General features: G+C 52.5%; 1 protein-coding gene across 1 annotated transcript in view; it reads right to left on the bottom strand.

Annotated features, from left to right (window-relative positions):
* Sez6 (seizure related 6 homolog) overlaps positions 1-18,477 on the bottom strand; it is a 47,463-nt gene extending 28,986 nt beyond the window's left edge. The window contains 1 exon segment of the mRNA XM_028866849.2: positions 18,245-18,477. Within this exon segment, the coding sequence (XP_028722682.1) occupies positions 18,245-18,299 (55 nt within the window). The 5' untranslated portion in view covers positions 18,300-18,477.
* Between the last annotated feature and the right edge of the window lie 228 nt (positions 18,478-18,705).

Below are 18,705 nucleotides of genomic sequence, written 5' to 3'. Positions count from 1 at the left end.
TTTAACCACGTCACTGAAGAGATGACGCACGTTCTACTTGGGGCCCACTGGACTCTCTGATCCTTAACTGCCAAGAAAAGGTCAGCAGATGCTGGTTCCACTTTCAGTTCATACAGAATTTTGTCAGCTCCGAGGAGGCTAGGAGAATAGTCCTGATCTCTGTTTTCAAAATGGCTGTGTGAGAATCAGACAGGGGGAGCCACAGGGATGGCCCCCAGTCATTCCAGATCATGCTGACTTGTGGCAGGGGTGAATGAAGCAGTAAACACTCTAGCCATCTGAAGAAGCCACAGAGCGGACAGAGAGGAAGGGATCCATTCAAGTACTCTGCAGGTTGGAATTGACCCTGGCTCTTGGGAAGGTGTCTCGGCTGGAACCGAGAGAGCCCCCATTCCATTCCCAAGGCTCACCAGAGCCTGGAACCCAATGTGGCTCAACAGTGCTAGAGTACAACACACAGACCTGGTTCCCAGTGTCAGCTCTGCTGCTTAGAAGCCACTTCAAAGTCATCTTGGCCTGCAGGCAGACTTTCCTGCACCTTTAAACTCAGCACTTGAGAGGCAGAGGCAAGGCAGATCTCTCGTAGTTTGAGGCCAGCCTGGTCTACATAGAATAAGAAGAGGAGGACAAGGAGGAAAAGGAAAGAAAGAAAGAATAGGAAAAGTTGGTCTCTTCTGGATGCTCTAGATAGCAATGTCCTGGGGCCTGAGACAAGGAAGCAGTTCACTAGGATAGGAAGGATTTAGCTGAAGGTGAGGTCTCTCTTTGGGGAACTATCATATCTGTTGGGTGACAATGTGTATGATCGTGGGGCATGCCATCCACAAAACAAGGATAGCTCGGCCTCAGCCACAAAGAGGGCGGTTACCTCAAGGCCTTGCTCATCCCTGGGGACAAAGCTGGGGGTACAACCAGATAAACTTCCATGATCCACACCTGCTCAGTTCACCTGGTACCTGGACACAGGGAAGATCCCCGACCCCCGCAGGACTCCATGGACATGGGGCTGCCCTCTATCATGGTCTGGGTCTGGGAAACACCCTCCTTCGGCTCGGGCTGTCCCCTACAGCAGGGCTGGAGGCCCTCTTGAGCATCCCAGCAACCCCCAGCCCTGGGCGCTGCAGCCTGGGCCCTCCCCCCGCATTAGCTCTTAAGCTATGCAAATAGACATCCGAGGGAGCCCTGTTTAAAGTATTTAGACGAAATGAAAAAAGGCTTTCATCGGCACTAATGAGCCATTCAGGATGCCTCCCCAGAGGATTCTCTCCCGCTCCGCCTCCGGCCCCTGTGCCTCCCCCCGACTGTGGCCCCTCTTAGGAACAGAAATCCCACCCCTTAGGCCTAGCCTAGTGGATCCCTGTCCTGTTTCCCCCTGCAGAGCCCAAAGGGGTAAGGGTACAGATGAGGGCTGTGTGTTCCACACCTGGCAGGTCTAGATCAGGAGGGAACACTGGAGACCTCTCTACCTTCTGCTAGGTAAGTCTTGAGGTCTATTTCACAGATGACCACAAGGCTGGTGGGCAGTGAAGCTGGAGGCCTTATACAGTGTCTCTTCCTGGAGGACTTGTGTGCAGCCTCAGGACTTGGCCCTCGGTCCCATCACATCTATAGATCTTTCTGGACCACACAGCAGGAGCGGGCTCTCACTTCAAAGCTGTGCCTCACCGCCATGTGTGAACTGTCTCCCCATCTGTGAAGGGAGGACCTTAGTTCTGGTAGGAGAACTCTCCTGACAGACACAGCTTCCACCCGCCAGCCCCAGCCCCAGCTTCTACAAGCGTGGGGTTGTCTGTCACTTCAAAGCCCAGTGCAGGGCAGGCCCCAGCTGTGACCAGGGCTCATGTCTCAGAGACAGAAGGCCTAAGAGGCTTGTATGTCCAGTATGGCGAGAAGCCCTATGGTTCTGGGATGGGTTCAGATGAATTCTCCCACCATAGGGTAGAACCAGTCCTCAGCTTGGAAGCGGAAGTATGACAACATGGGGGGCCAGGAGAGCCTGGGGGATGCAGTGGGTAGGGAGTCCACTCCTCTGAGTTCTAAAGGTTAAGCTGGCCCAGCACTGGAAGAATGAGAATTTAATGGGATCCATTTATTATCCCATAAAAATTAATGAGTTTATTCTGGAGGGTTCCTGGCCCCTTTCAAGTTTTAATAGGGGATTAGTGAGGGCCTGGCCCTGCAGACCCCTATTATCCCAGAGCCTGAGGGAGGGAAGGGGGCCGTGTGTGTCAGAGTGCCAGGGTGTCCCTAGGTCTGAGTCTGATCACCACACTGACAGAGTAGTGGCTCAGCTCTGTCTCGGTACTGAGGTACCAGGTAGAAGTTGGCAGGGCCACAGGGCCCTGAAGTCCATCCAGTTCTAGAAACTTCTGATTCCATACTCATGTAACCATACTACCCCATAGTATCCAGCCTTTGAATAGGTTCAATGCTGTGTGTCTGCCTCATACTATATATGGGGAAACTGAGGCCCAGAGCTGGGATGTGGTTTTCCAAGGTTATTTAAAAGCTATTCAAGAGCCAGAATGGACACACTTCCTGCTGTGGTCTAAGGCCAACAGCTGGAACTGGTAACAGCTGTCATCCCCTGCCTTCCTCGGGTCTTGCTGTATGAGGACTGTGTTCTCAGCACCCTCTACCTCCTCCGTCTAGGGAAGTTTGTGTCATTATCCCAAGAGACAGACATTCTGGGGGCCCAGAGTGGTTAAGTAATTCATTCATGATCACACAGAGACCTAGGATTAGAACCCACAGCCTAGCTCTGTTGGCTGCTCTCACTGGGCCTCCTTTATCCCCTCCAATCTGGGTGCTGTTATACTAGGGCATCTGTGTGGGGAATCCTGCAGCTTGTGGTGATGGGGAGGCTTGGCGGTGTCCTGGAGGGGAAGTATTTTAAGGTGAGAAGAGGTTTTCCTTGTCAGAACAGGTACCTTCCACAGTACCCCATTTGCTCATCCCAACCATCCTCTTGCCATGCTTTCCCTACCCCTTTGTCTCTTCACAACCTCCCCATCCTTCTGGGTCCAATTCCTGTCTCCCCTCTGGATGGCCATCCCTGCCTGACTGTCCTCTGATCTCCTGGGATACTTCCTGATGGGTCCCCAAGCACATGATTAGTTTGCAGTGTGGCAAGGATACAGCACCAGGCATCTCTCTTCCCACATAACTGTCCACAAATGTTGGTCCCTGGTGCTGGGCTTGGTGAAGGGTAGTCTCAGAGCACAGTTCCTGAGCCCAGGTCTACACAATCAAGAACCACCCTGCTCCCCAAAGCCTGGCTCTTGACCAACATGGGTGAGCAGCGGTGGGTCCAGCAGGGAGAAGCTGGGTAGCTGCCTTTGGCAATTGGTGGGGAGTGTCCGCTAGCAGGAGCCAGCAGGTCCCGCATCCACATCTGTCTGCTTTCCCTATGACGAACTTTCCCATCACACTTTGTCACCGTCCTCTTTCCTGCTCAGCTCCTGCTGATCCAATGAAGCCCAGACTTCAAATGTGAGCAAGGATGCCTCCTTTCAGCTAGATGCTGAGTGGAGAAGTGGCTGGTTCCCAGCACTTGAGTTCTTGTCACCTCTGTGAGCATCTCACACACACACACACACACACACACACACACACACACACACACACACTTCGTTTGCCCAGGAGGAAGCAGTGCAGAAGGTCTTCCACAGCAAACCAGGGGTAGGGCCTGATTTAGTGCTGCGGCTAGGAAGGCACCTGTCCCAGCTGCTCCAAAGATGGAGCCCTCCAGTACCTGCCATCCCTGGTCATACCTCCAGGGACAGAGCACTCATTGCCTCCTAAGTGGCTAGGAGCAGCTACCACCACCCCAGCATGCTTTAATATCTTTAGGTTGGAGGAGTCTTATTGCCAGGTGGAGGGGGCAGGGGTGGAGACAGTGGTACAAACCAGGGGTCAGGCCACCTCCCCAGGCCTGGTGCTGCTGTCCAAACCACTTCCCCAATCCAAACCTCCATACCCCATCGATAAAATGGAGAAGGGTGTAGGGGTGCTGTCTGCTCTCACATACCAGAACACCACGATCCATGAAGGGCTTAGTGTGTGGAACTATTGCAAGGTACTGTTTATCCATCATTTACTGCATGCCCAGTGACATCCCAAGGGTTTCGCCAGAGTCAGCTCACTGAGCATCGCATAGTTCTATCAGATAGGAACTGTCACCCCCCTGTACAGTTGATGGAACAGACCAGGGAAGCACAGCTCCCAGGTTTAGAGTTTGGATGTGGGTTGTCTAGCCCCCAAGCAGTACATTTTGCAATAAAAAAAAAAAAATTTGCAATAATGGAGATGTTTTAAAGAGTTTTTTTTTAAATAAAATTTTTGTTTTTATTTTATGTGTTTTGCCTGCATGTGTGTCTGTGCAACAATTGTGTAGCTGGTGCCTGCAGAGGTCAGAGGAGGGTGTCAAACCCCCAAAGACTGGAATTATAGATGGTTGTGAGCCATCATGTGCATGCTGGGAATCAAACCTGGGTCCTCAGGAAGAGCAGCCAGTGCTCTTAACCACTGAACCATCTCTCCATTCCCTGTTTTAAATATTTTGAAAAAGATGTATTTATTTTTATTTTGTGTATATCTATGTTTGCCTGCTTGAATATATGTGCACCACATGTGTGCAATGCTCACAGAGGCCAGAAGAGGGCATCAGACCCCCCCAACTGGAATAACAGATGATTGATTGTTAGCTGCCACGTGGATGATGGAAATCTAACTAGGGTCCTTTGTGAGGGCAGCAAGTGCTGAGCCATTTCTCCAGGTCCCATGGAAATGTTTTATGTCTGTGTGTTCAGGATGATAGTCAGGGAGCAGGGGTATAGCTCAGAAATAAAATGCTTGCCTAGCATGCTCAAGGGTCCAGCTTTGATCTCTAGCATTGCAAAAGGTTAAAGACAAAAGTTAGCCATAGTCACATGAAGCTGAGGAGCATTCTGAATGTGGCTAGTGAGGATGAGGTAGTACATTTAAACTTAATTTCATGTTAGTGACTACTACATACAATGAAAAAATGCAAGGTCCGTAGCCTGATCTCCCAACCCAACAATATTCACTACCTCTCAGGAGGGAAGAACCTAAGGTGAGAATCCTGGAAGAGTAAGACTGGAGAGGCCGTAGGGAGCTGGAGAGATGGCTCAGCGGTTAAGAGCACTTCCAGAGGTCTTGAGTTCAATTCCCAGCACCCACATGGCAGCTTACAACCGTCTGTAATGAGATCTGGTGCCCTCTTCTGGTGTGTAGGCAAACATACAGGCAGAACACTGTTTACCAAACCTTAAAAAAAAAAAAAAAAGATTGGAAGCTGGAGAGCTGAGCACTCAGGATGGTCAAGGAAGACGACAAAGAGCCCGAGGACTTCTTCAGGGTTTTCGTGAAGCCCACGGGAGGGCTGGGCCTATCACCCCTCAGTTCTCTAATGGCATTTGCTTCCCAGCTTTAGTCAATATTCTGTGGGTTGTTGGGTGCTTTTTTTTTTTTTTTTTAAAGATTTATTTATCTTATACATATGAGCATTTTGTCTGTATGCATGTATAAGCACCACCCACCTGCCTGGTGTTCTCAGAGTCCAGAAGAGGGCATTAAATCCCCAGTCACGGGGTTACAGATGGTTGTGAGCCACCATGTGTCCTGGGATCTGAACTGAGTCCTCTGTAAAAGCACCAAGTGCTTTTTTTTGGGTTTTTTTTTTTTTTTTTTTTTTTTTTTTTTTTTTTTTTTTTTTGGTTTTTCATGACAGGGTTTCTCTGTGTAGCTTTGCGCCTTTCCTGGGACTCACTTGGTAGTCCAAGCTGGCCTCGAACTCACAGAGATCTGCCTGACTCTGCCTCACGAGTGCTGGGATTAAAGGCGTGCGCCACCACCGCCCAGCCTCATCAAGTGCTCTTAACCACTGAGCCATCCCTCCAAGCCCAGGTTGTTGGGTGCTCAATGGGCAATTCTGAGGACTGGAGCAGAGGCAATTTAAGAAGATCTTAACTTTATGGATGGGCTGGAGAGATGGCTCAGCGATTAAGAGCACTGGCTGCTCTTCCTGAGGTCCTGAGTTCAATTCCCAGCAACCACATGGTGGCTCACAACCATCTGTCATAAGATCTGGTGCCCTCTTCTGGCCTGCAGACAGAACACTCTATACATAATAAATAAATCTAAAGAAAAAAGAAAACAACAACAAAAAAAAGAAGATCTTAACTTTATGGAAAGAACATTTGGCCTCCTGTGATCACATATAAGTTGGGCCTGGGCATGTGTGTGTTTCGAGGGACACCTGCTCTGCTTTTCCTTCCTTCCTCACTGCCCAGTCAGCAGCAGAGGGCAGAGCACCCTGGGGGCAGTCCTGGAGCAGCTGCCCAGCCATGGGGCCAGGGTAGGACACTCATGTTTACCAAGCATCGCTGTGAGCCAGTCACAAACCTTCCCAAGAGCCATCTTCCCTTCAGAACTGTGCCTAGAATCGATATTTTACATTTTTCATGTGAAGAACTTGAGGCGGAGAAGCAATATGGACCATCCTAGTTCTTTGGAAGGAAAAACGGCCATCAGGATCTGCCTGTTTCACAGCCTGGCGTCAGCGCTGCTACTGCATTGGTTGCTGCTTTGTTGTGTGTCTGTGTCTTTGTGTGGGTGTCTGTGTCTGTGTGTGTATGCATCTGTGTATGTCTCAGCATATGTGTGTGTATGTCTCTCTGTGTGTGTGTGTGTGTAAATCCAAATATATGCATGGGCCACTAGTCATTACCGTTTGCCCTTGCTTATGACTATCACAGCCTAGAACCTTGAGCCCAGAAAGACCCTAGGACCCAGCAGAAGGGGATACTGTTGCCCACAAAGGCTGCTGTGGCCCCTTTTTTAACCGTCCTCCTTGGACCCTAACCTGACCTTTCCCAGAGCTGTTTGTCTTGACAGCTCCCCAGACTCTGCGGAGGCAGGGAGGAGGAGAGGACACTGCTCTGGGCAGCAGCAGCCAGGCAGCCCTCTCATTCCACTGTCCCTTCCCTCCTGTGAGGCTGGGATCAGGGACCCAGGGTGGAAGGAGCTCCCTGCTAACCGCCACATTCTCCGCTTTCCAATTTAAAATCTAATACGGTCTCGCCACTGCAGAGCTGGGGGCTGGAGAGGTGATTAATGAGGCCTCTGCTACAGCGTCACCTGCTGCGTTCTACACCTTCCCCTGCGGCCTTGTGTTCTCCCCTCCTGTCTGCCTGCTGGCCCTGGGGACCTGGGGGCCAGAGCCCTGCCTGCCCACTAGTGATTCCTGGGGCCAGGGCCTTAGAGCACCGCCGTGAGAAGTAGGGGCCGTAGGATTGGTCCCTGCCCTTGGGACAGGATGGAAGCAATGGAAGGAGTCCCCGTCTTGTTACCCTTGCCAGTCTAATCCACTGTTCCTCACCTTGACTGGGCTGTAGCAAACAAAGGGTCTAATTCGGCACTGAGGCTGCCTTTCCTCATGTGGGGTTTCTATCCATCAGCTCCTCTGTCCATCTGCTACCAAAAGCCCCTTCTTCTGTTTAGGATCTTAGGAGACAGGGGGGCTATCTGCTGGTCCCAAGGCAGAGGTATAGAGCAGAGGGACAGAAGAGCATGGCCCGAGCTGGGTGCTCAGGTCACAGCCTTCCTCCTCCATTACCAAACCATCAAGCAGCAAAAGACTGTATTTCTCCAAATGGCAAACCTTGGAAATGTCAGCAGGACAAGAAGTCTGCAGAGGCAGGAACTATATTCTCCCTGGAGCCAGTAGCTGGACCAGCTCAGCCAGTCCAGCAACAAAGCTGGGGGACAGGGATGACCAAGAGAGGAACAGTCATCCCCCCCACCTTCTGCCCTCTCCACACCAGCCATGAACAGTCCCTTAGAGCCACCAGCCCAGGCAGGCAGAGGCGCAAGGTGACAGGGCTGGAAAGCAGCTATCTTCCTGGGCCCCAGACCAGCATCTCAAGGCTGCTGCCCCTCCTAGCCCCTACCCCGGTGTTCAAAAGCCGACTCCTCTGAGGCCGAGCCCAGCACTTTTGGCCACCTCTGGGAAGGGTCATTAGTGGGTGTGCTCCCAAGAGTCCACGAGCTTTGGCTCCTACGAAGGGACTTACTTGGTACCTGAGGGCCACTCACCTCCCTAACTCTGCCGTCTTTGCTCCCTGATGCTTTCTGTCTGCTGCATCTGGGGGACTACGGATTCAGAAAATGCAATCCAGGAAGAAAGGGTCCCTGGTTCTCAATGCCGAGCTGGACTCCAGCTACTACTTTGTCTGAAGGCCACTGTGGCGTCTGCTCTTAGCTGTGGAGGCCTTCTCAGAGCCCTGGCTCCCATGTGGCTGTACTTCTACCAGCAATAGACTGGGTGACTTTGGGCTTGGCCTACCCTCTCTGGGCCTGTCTCGTTTTTTTTGTTTGTTTGTTTTGTTTTTTGTTTTTTCTCTAGGTTCTTGATTTCTTAAGAAGTCTTTAGGTGGGAGGGGGCAGTTACAACTTTTCTGTTATTGGTGCCCAACTCCAGGAGCTGATAGAGCCTCCTGGTGGGCAGAGCGGGGGATTATACCCTGTTACTGGCCGCTTTCCTTCTGTATGCTCTGGAGCCCAGCTCCTTCTATCTGTCTCTTGGCCACTGTTTGCTGAGCATTGGAGAGTTAGGCTATGTGCGCACATCTGTGAGAGTGTCTATGTGTGCACGTGCATGTTACGTGTATGCATGTGTGAGCATGCATGTGTATGTGCAAATGCCAAAGCATGTGTATAAGTGAGTGGGTGCACATGTGTCTGTGTGTGGGCTTGTGGCATGTTTGTGCTCATGTGTGCATGCATGGGGGGGGGGACTCAGGTGGGGCTGGAGGACACGAGAGCCCCACAGTTCCTGAGCACCTGCTGTGCTCTGGCTCTGGATCACTGCTCTCTTGCACTATCTGATAACTGTCCCCAATCCTACAGGTGAGGAAGCCCAGACAGCTGCCAGCTGAGACTAGTTTCCGGGGCCAGTGGGAACAGTGATGGGGGTGAGTGATTGTTTCTGCTGGGTTTGGAGATGATGATTTGATGGTGGCCTTTGGGTAGAATTGAGCCTTAGTTGGGCCTGACACCCCACTAGGAAGTGCGAGGACCATATCAGAGGCCCCTGGATGGGTAGCTTCATTGGGCATGCCTTCCTTCTCTCTGCTTCTTGACCCTTCAGCACCCCTCTCCATCTTCCCCAGCTTCTGTGGGGGACTGCCAGGAGTTCTCCCCTATTTCCAAACAACCTAGGGAAGAGTTATTTGGAGGGGAGAGTTAAACCCCGTCTTTGGGGACTTGGTGAGGTGGGGGTGGGGAGCAGAAGGAAAGAAGCCTAGGGTCTTCTTCAAGCGGGTACCACTTGCCACCCACCACCTGTGGACTTGGCCGCCCAGTGAGGCAGTGAGGCAGGGTGGGGGGTGGAGGGGGTGGGGAGCAGGGTGCTTTGCCTCTATGTTTTTACGTGACTGAGGGAAGGGGACTCAACTTCTGAGCCCCCCAGTCTGTGAGGCGCCCCAGACTTGCCCTGTCCCTCAACTTCCACAGAAATCTTCAGCAGGGAAGGGGGGACTCCCCCAGTTTCCTTGAGGGGCTCAGTGGAGCCTGAGGTGTGTGTGTGGGGAGAATGGAGTAGGCTGGTGGAAAGGGGGAGACGACAGCCCAAGCTGAGGTGTGATCTACTTATTCCGTAGGCCCCTGCCCCAGAACTCGGCGACAGAGGGCACCGACACCCAGGACCAGATGGACAAGCCAGGCAAGCATGCCCAGTCAAGGCTGCTTGCATGTCTAGGCTTCTTTCCCCCACAGATTCTTAGGGTTGCTGGCTGCTCAACTCCCCCGCCCCTCACACCCATTCTCTTCCCTCAACCTTGTTTTGACCTCCAAGGACTCCGCTGAGCTGTGTGGATGGATACCTCTAATAGAGAGAGCTAAACTTTCTCCCCGTCTCTTCCTGTGTCTGTTGCCTGAGGTCCAGGGCAGGGAAGGCCGAGGGAGCGCCAGAGTCAGTAATGAGGTTACAGGTACAGCAGGGCTCAGAATCAGGACCAGCCAGCAGTTGGTACTCATGAGCACCACCTTGACCTGAGTAACAAGCTGTCTTAGCCTGGGCTGTAGACAGAGAGGGACCGGAGAAAGGTGACCGGACAGTAGGGTAGAATAGGGCTCTGCTACAGGATGGGTATTCAGTGGGCAGTGCAGGAAGGAGGAGAAAGGAACCTGGGTAAATAAATGTGCCAGTGAGCTGACTTTTGCATGCCTTATCGGATACCTCTTCACATTTTTGCATGGAGATATCGGGGTACTGTGATCCTCAAAATGGGACTTTCCTCCAGTCTCTTTAGCCAGCCACAGAATAGGGTGTCTTGATAGGAGGGGGACTGCCAGCTGTTGGACCAGATGTTTCAAATCACCAGCACATCTCCTGGCTGGATATAAATAATGTCTATGGCAACATTGGCAGAGCAGTGTGCCAGGTGAAGACCCTGAAAAGGTCCATGAACCCGGGCTCTCTGTCTGGGTGTCAGTCTCATCTTGCTGGAAGACCTTGTTGGGCTAATGCTCACCCCTGACTTCCTGGGTCATCAGCAAGTCACCCCTCCTGGGACTGCCTTACAAAGAGGCTCCTGTCTTGGTGCCCTGTATCTCTCTGGCCATTGGAGGCCCGGCTCCTCCAATAGGGATTCTAGTCTCTTCCCAGTCCCTAACCTCTCTGATTTCCTTTGATTCTATGCTGTCTAGAAAAGAGGTGGGATAGAATCTGGTACCGTGAATTAATTCCCACTGGCACAGGGAGGTGACATGATTTATCTAAGGTCACCTAGACACCCAGAGCCAGCACAAGGCTTAAACTTGGGTCCTGGCTCTCTGATTAGCTCTGTGTTGTTGGCATTTTTCCCTGAGACACAGTGTGGCTCTCCACACTGCCTGATTCTCCCGCTCCCCAGGCACTGGGGACTCCCTAGGCACCTGCTGGCTTGTGGGACCCTGGCCAGACACTCAGCAGGTGGCTGCTTGAGGGACAAAGAGGCTGGTGATCGGCTGCAGAGCTGAGAGGGAGGAGGGAGCAGGGAGAACTGAGGGGGACAGTGTCGCTGAATCTGGGCTGAGAATCGGGACAGAAGGAGGAAAACAGCATGTAGATAAGATGTAGGAGCGCTCTGTGGCTTGGGGGCTTTCTACTGAGCCTCCCTAAATTCTGCCCTTTCTGATTGATGGGAGGGAGAGGCTTGATTGTAAAAAGAAGAGCCTTTGGGGAAGGGATAAAAGGGGTGAAGGGACCTCTGAAGGACATGATGAGGTTATTACCAGGGTATGACAATTCTGGTTAAGCCCTTGGGGATGCACTTTGGGGATTTTGGGGATGGAGACCCACAACTTGAATTATGCAATGTATTTGGTTTGGTGACAAGCAAGTGGGACCCTGTACCATATCTGCCTGTTGGAAGTTACAGGGACACACAGATTCAGCAGAGATGGGAAAGGTTTTTTTTTTTTATTATTATTATTATTATTGTTTTGTTTTGTTTTTGTTTGTTTGTTTTTTTTTGAGACAGGGTTTTGGTGTGTAGCTTTGGAGCCTGTCCTGGAACTCGCTCTGTAGACCAGGCTGGCCTCAGACTCACAGAGCTCTGCCTGCCTCTGCCTCCCGAGTGCTGGGATTAAAGGTGTGTGCCACCACCACTCGGCGAGATGGGAAAGTTTTGATGAAGGACTTTCATCATGGCCTGGCCTGGCCTGGGGACCCCAGAGACTTTCTGGGCCTTTACAGAATGAGATGGTGATTTCCTGCTACAAGTGAGACAGTGAGGAACAGAAGGATTCCCAGCCAGGAGTCATCCATCCTTCTGAAGTCCAGGGTAGTTGCATCTGTAGGTGCTATTTGTCATATCTAGCTCATTCAATTAATATCAGAGGAGAAAACAACAATAAAAACAACAAAAATAGAAGTCTCTGGTCGACTTAGAGAGGTAGCAAGAGCCGATCTTAGTTATCAAGGCTGTAGCTTGTCCCTAAACCAAGTTCCTTAAGGTCAGGGCTTGTGCTGTAGTCTGGTTTTTAATAGGTGCTTGTTTTAGTAGGGATTGTTGAATGGAGAATGGAAGAAAGGGTGAATGAACAGATGAGTTCTTGACGGGTAGTATTTGCTGGGTGATCAGGAAAGGGGAGGCGGGAGAGTGGAGACAGACAGAAGGACAGAATGCCAGTCTGTAAAGGCAAGGCCAGTCAAGGCATCCTCACTGCCTCTCCTCCCCTCCCTCCCATGCTTCCTCAGTCCCTGCTGGTCTCAGCCAGGACCTCCCACCTCACTCCTTCTCTTCCTGCCAGACACCCTGCCAGCAAGACTGCACGCAGGCTCTGCAGCCAGAGCCTGGGATTGTTTTTGGAGACATGGCAGGTTTGTTTGCTCCCAAGCCCTCTGAGAAATCTCAACAATCAATGGCCAACAACACTCAGCCTGCAGCTGCAGCATCGATCTTCTCCCCGAAGGGCTGGCGGCCGGACGGCAGGTAGGTAGTTGGAAGGAAGCTGGGGAAAGGCTTCAGCCTTCCGTCTGGGGACTGGGCCTCAATAGAGGTTGATGAGGTGGGATAACCCAAGATGCCAAGACGGGTGAGACCAGTTCTCTCATTTACCAAGGCTCCCAAAGGGCAGGAGTTACTCTGGACCTTTGAGCTGAGATGTTTCTGTCCTTTACATTAAGGACAGAATATGATAAAATGTTAACCTGCTACAATAAAGACTGAGAACAGACATCACCAGGAAAGCAACTGCCAAGGCCAGAAATGTGTCAGGAGAAAGTTATGGGCTATTTATGTCTTGAGTCTGTCAGACAGTATGAGCTTGAACTTGGTCTACGAAAGGCAAGGAATAGCTTTTATTTCATGGAAATGATATGAGGGGCAATGAGAGAATGCATATAAAGCACATAGGGAGCCTGGCATGTAGTTGGTCCTAACAAACATTTGCTGTTATTGTTGCCACTGATATTATTTGAATCGTGGTGTTCCAGGTTCCTATTTGCCTATACTACCGCTCTTCTCTAGGCTAGAGGAGACAGTCCTGGCTGATGCAACACCTTGCAAAATGCACAGGCACTTCGGGGTATCCTTTCTGTTCACTAGCTAGGCAGCCCAGGGTAAGTGACTTGATCTCTCCCAAACTCAGTTTTCCCATCTGTAAAGTGGGGACAGCAACCTCTTACTGTGAACATTAACTAGAAAATCGGTGGAAAAGGCTTGCTCAGTGAAGCCTGGGCCCCTGTGGGTGAGGGTATTCTCTGGGCCAGTCATCACACCCCGAACCATGTTTGTGCATTAAGCAAATGAATGATGGACTGAATGGTTGGATGGCTGTACCCCAACACCTGCTTTTTTTTTTTTTTTTTTTTTTTTTTTTTTTTTTTTTTTTTTTTTTTTTAAGGAGCTGAGAAAGGTTCATGGACCTGCATTGCTATCTAGATTAATCTTAGGCTTCCGAGACTCCATTCAAGGGCATATCTGATCTCAGAGCTCCATATTGGTCTCTCCAGGCTATGCAATGGTTTCTGAAGCTTGAACGGATGAGTACACTCAGGAGCCCCAGTCCTTGAGTTCATATGAGGCTTCCCTCTCAGCCAGTTGTGAACTGTGGGAGGGAGGGGCTTTGAAAGGCCAGGCCCTGCGCTTTGCTGTGCTGATTTCTACCCGTGCAATTCCTACAGATGTCTTAACATGTATTTAATGTGTGCCACGTATGAGGCCCGAGCCACTGGGGACACAAGCAGTGGTAGCACTAAGGGATGACTGAGAAAAACCTATACCGCATTAAGAATGGCCATCCAGGCCCCACCCCCCGAACCACCTAAGGCTGATGGCATGACAGCTTAATTTGCAGAAGGGAAAAAAAAAACTAAGTAAAGGCTGTAATTTACAGGCAGAATAATTGGCCAACTGTTAGGGAAGGGGAAAAAAAAAACTCAACATACAATCTATGTAAAAATAGTGTGCTTGCTATGCCGATTCAGCTTCAAGACGCAGTCCCAGCTGCCAGGGGCCTATCATCCCATTCTAACCGGAACGCTGACCCCTAAGCTCCTCGTAAGTAGGAGCTCTGGAGCTGCCCGAGATACACGGGGTGAGCAGACTTCCTCTTTGCTGGGTTGTTGCTGCTGGAAAGGGGCATCAAGCAACCAGCAAAGGCTTCTGATCCAACCATCTGGGGACCAGACGGGGCAGCAAACAGACAGTGGGAGCATGGACAAGTCCTCAGACCCAGGCTGAAAGACACACACCACAGAGCAGATGCCTCATGCCAGTTACCCAAGTGCCAGTCAAGCCGTACTTGAAGCATGAAGTAGACTAACCAGGCTGGCCGAGGAGGAGAAAAACAAATCAGGCAGAAGGAACATGAAGAGCCCAAAAGCCGTTGAGTCTGAAAAACTGATTTGGAGATTCCTTTGACCTGGCTGGATTAATCATCGTTCCGATATGATGTTGCTTCCTGTTGAAACTGGCCTTGGAGACCTCCTGGTACCTGCCTTCTGCCTCCTGGCTGTGGACTGGCAGCTTTTCCTCTTCTAGGTGACTCTTTTTTTATAGAGCTTACCCTCTCACAGGTGAAAAAGCCGCCTTGGCAACTGTCAATTTCATGCAACCATAGACTGAAGGCTCTGGAGAATGGAGCTCTAGTAAAGCCAAGGACATGGTAGGCTGGACTCCTCCCCGTCTGGGCGGAGAGACTCTTACTTAAGTTACCCCTGTCTATGGCCCCCTCTTCTCTCCAGGGAGGTTGGAGGATAGAATAATGAACCCTGATAGCTCTGCCCAAGTGGAGGTGCAGGATTCCTAAGCTGAGCCCCACCTAGAAGATGGACTTGACTGTCTCTAGGAGAGGTGGAGACAAGAAGGGCTGGAGGAGTCTGGAGGGCCTGGGACTGGATGAGGGAGAGGGGACGGAGGCAGCCTTCTGACATGCCCCCTCTGTTTAGGCAGACATGGGGGGGGGCATGGAAGCTCAGTTTCTAATTAAGCCCAGTCCCATTGTCTTCTTGCTCCCCATTAGTGCCCCACAGCATCCCCAAGGCATTTTAAGCTGCCACCCTGCTGAGGAGGCTGGGATGGCCGCCAGGGCCTGCCAAGCTTGATTCACTTAGGCCCGTGAGGGGCAAAAAGCCAACTCAGAGTTATCCTCTTCTCAGAGCGGTCTCCTCAGAAACCCAGCAGGGGTTCCCTGCCTGCAGTGGCCACCTCTGGGCTTCCGAGTGGAATCCAAGCTCTCTCCCACAGGCCCTTGTCCCCAGGAAAAGCCCTCATCCTAAAGTGCCAGGCTAGACCATAGGAAGCAGGAATGCTTCTGAAGCAGCCCCCAGACTCAGCACCAACCCGAGCTCCACTGCAAGGAGCAATTAGCATTTCAGGTTAAGTCGGTCCCAGGCTGTTAGCCCTTGCATCAGTGGGGATCCTGGAAGCCAAATCGTTCTTTTTTTTTTTTTTTTTTTTTTTTTTTTCTCCCACACACTATCCTCCAGTTTTTGGAAGAATAAGCAGTTGAGGTTTGCTATTTCTGGTCTCCCCCCCCCATCTCTCCACCACACTCTCAAGACAGCTTAGAGGGATGGAACCCCGGGTCCAAGGTCACACAACTATGGAAGCCAGCTTCTATACCTGGAGACCTAGTCCCAGCCCAGTCTTGGCTGCTTTTACCTTCACAATCTCCCCAGGCCACATTCACACACGCAGAGTTTAATTAACTTTATTGATATTCAGAAATTAAGAGAATGACTAAAGGTAATTGCTCATTAAAAATCATTAAACTGACACAGCAGGCCTAGGCAGGCACAGCTCCTGACGAACTGTCTTCTCCCCCACTGTGGTGAGACATCCCTGGTACTTCCCATGGGTTGGGAGGACGCCCCATAGTCGGCAATGCCTGTCATACCTGGAACCAATTACATCTAAGAGGCTGCGAAAGAAATGCGGAATTGAGCCCATAGGGTGGGGGCACCACCCATCTATCTTCTTGGTTTTCAGGGCCTCTGCCTCCCCTGGACCACTGAAGGTTGAAGGTTCAGACTGTGACTGACTGCATCCTGTGGCCTGAGTCCCTCTTTTGAGCGAAGCTCTGAGGTCTCCCAGGCTGCCAGGCTGCAGGGATGCATCCTCTGGCTGAAAGACTTACAGTGTAAAAGGCCTTTACTCCTCACATCTCTCCTAAAGTCTCCAGGAACCCTAGATAGTCAAGTGAGCTACCTCCCAAATGAGAGGGCTCAGAACCCTAGTGAGTAACCTTCCTCTATGTCTAGAGGTGAGGGCCTCCTGGCCACCCAGCTCTGGGTTCAGGCTCTCTCACCTGTCAGGCTTGCCACTGATTCCAAATCATCTTTTTCTACCTATGAAACCCACCAGAAAGGCAATCCCACAGCACCAGAGAATCTAATGAATCACAGAAGGTCACTGGCTGGGAGCACAGACTTCTGGCCAGAGTGGGTAAATTCCTCCCGATAAGAACCTCCACACCTCCAGTCTAGGCTGGACTGTTAGCCATACCAGCTTTCTTCCCACAGACCTGTGGTCTTTTTCCCAACCTGCAAGGAGCTGACTGGCAGGGACTAGATCTGCACACTAGTGGCTTAACTGATGAATTGTCACCCAACACTCAAGAGCTCCTGAGGTGCAGACATCCTGGGACCTGCAGAATCCAGACCACACTCACACCCTCAGACAAGGACTCCATTGCCAGAGAACCAACACAGACTCTGTGCCCCAGGAAAGGAGCCAGGATGTGACCAGACCCCATACAGGTCCTGAATACAGAGAGGTATCCTTAGATTGTTGGCCCAGGAGATGGATTTCTCTTCATCCCTTCTCATCTCTGGAGTGGGGCTTGTGAAATTCTTCCACCTCCTAGCAAGGTGAACATACAATCATAAGTTTTCCTAGCTCTAGGAGGAGCCAGTGTGGGCAGCCAGATGGACTGGGTAAAGACCTGGTCTGCTTGTGGGTAGACCTAGAGGTTCAAAGACGTGCTCCAGCGCCCCCAGGGCAGGAGAACAGCTGCTTGGTGCCAGCTCAACCCAAAACAGCCCTAGCCGGGCTGATCTGACCTCCAAACTCTCAGCCTAGGAAGATAGAGCCCGAAGGTTAGAAATTCCCCTTCCTCCCTCCTCCACAGCAGACGCTAGGAACCATAACCATATGGCGAGGGACTTGGAGTCCCAAGTCCAAGTGCGGTTTCGCGGACCCCACCAAGCGACCAGTAAAAGCCGAGAAGGACCTGAGCAATTGTAGACTCTGAGACCGCTTGCCTCAGATTAGATTAGCATCTTTTCTGCTTCCCATTCATCTTTCCTCCAAACTCCCTTGCTGCCTCCTACTCCAAGGCCAAGCTTTTCTTGACCGAGACCAATGAAGTTGGGACTTGACTCGGAGTCTGGGGCGGGGGGCAAACGGTGAGCTCTGCCAACTAGTCTGCCGCTCTGGGGTCGATAGGACCCTGCAGGAAGGCAGACTCAGAGGGAGGCAGCACTCCGGGCATGTGCATGTGTGCATGTATATATGCAATAAAAGAATTTCGGGGAGGACAGCCAGTCCCAGGACCTCAGTCGCTGCAGCCCAGCAAAGAGCGAGGGGATGTACAGAAGTCTCCTAGGGTCCCCGAATGTCTCCCCAGAATTGTGCAATAGGTTCCAATTCTGACACGACAGTGCCAAGGCGAAGAGAGGTGAGAGATGTCCTAATCCCGGGTCCCGCCATCACCCTACCCGGTTCCTCTGCAGTGAGGATGCGAGGGGACACAGACTCAGCAGCAAAGTCGAGCGAAGTTTGGAGAGCGGCAAGGGAAGCAGAACGGCGGGCCGTGGACGGTCCGGACTCCGCACCCGCACCGCGATCTCCCGGACCTCCCCACCCTCGCAACGCGCCCTGGCGCCCCTAGACGCCTGGAGTGGAGCGAGGTAGCGCGCGGGTGAGCGTGTGTGTGCGGGGAGGGGGTGGCGTGATGAATTGCAGCAGAGAAATCCCATTAGATCCGGGGAGATGATTAAAGGCGAGGTCTCGGCCGGGAGCGAATGGCGGGAGCCGAGGCAGCTTCCCGCCGGTGGAGCCCGCGCCCCGCCCGGCTGGGTCGGCGCCGGGGACAGCGCAGCCGGCGGGACATGGTGCTTGGGAGGGACAACAAGACGCGCAGAGCGAGGCGCTGGGATGGTCCTGCTTTCCTACCCCTGGGAGTCCGCGCCCACCCCCCCGTCCTGTGGCCGGACGCCGGGGTCCCTTACCGTGAGCCAGGAGCGCCAACAGCGAGGGCAGGAGCAGCAGGGCTGCTGGGCGCATGGTGCTGCTTGCGGCCGCGCCCCGGGTCGGGACCGCGGCAGGGGGACTGGGGAATCGGAGAGGCGTGGGCGCGGGGGGAGCAGAGTCGGTCCCCGGGAGAGCAGCGGGGCCGCCGCCGCCGCCGCCGCCAGCGCCTGACAGAATCAGCACCACGGCCAGCGCCTGGCGTCGGCGCCGGGGATCGCCGCGCGGGGCTGGGGGCGGGGGCGCGGGAGGAGCGGCTTACCGTAAAGTCTCAAGCAAAGGCGCAGAAGACCCGGAGGCAAGAGCACAGGCATCCGAGCCACGCCAGCCCTGGAGAAAGGACTGCCCTGCTAATGTGGCACAACGCCCCCCACCCCCCGCCCGCCTTCCCGAACCGCCCACGCCCAGCGAAGCTTGCCACCCTCTCCCGAGTTAGCAGCCT

Source organism: Peromyscus leucopus, chromosome 8b, assembly GCF_004664715.2.
Source record: "Peromyscus leucopus breed LL Stock chromosome 8b, UCI_PerLeu_2.1, whole genome shotgun sequence".
Taxonomy (NCBI): Eukaryota; Metazoa; Chordata; class Mammalia; order Rodentia; family Cricetidae; genus Peromyscus; species Peromyscus leucopus.
The sequence above is the reverse complement of the archived record's forward strand: the minus strand, read 5'-3'. Positions and strand labels throughout refer to the sequence as shown.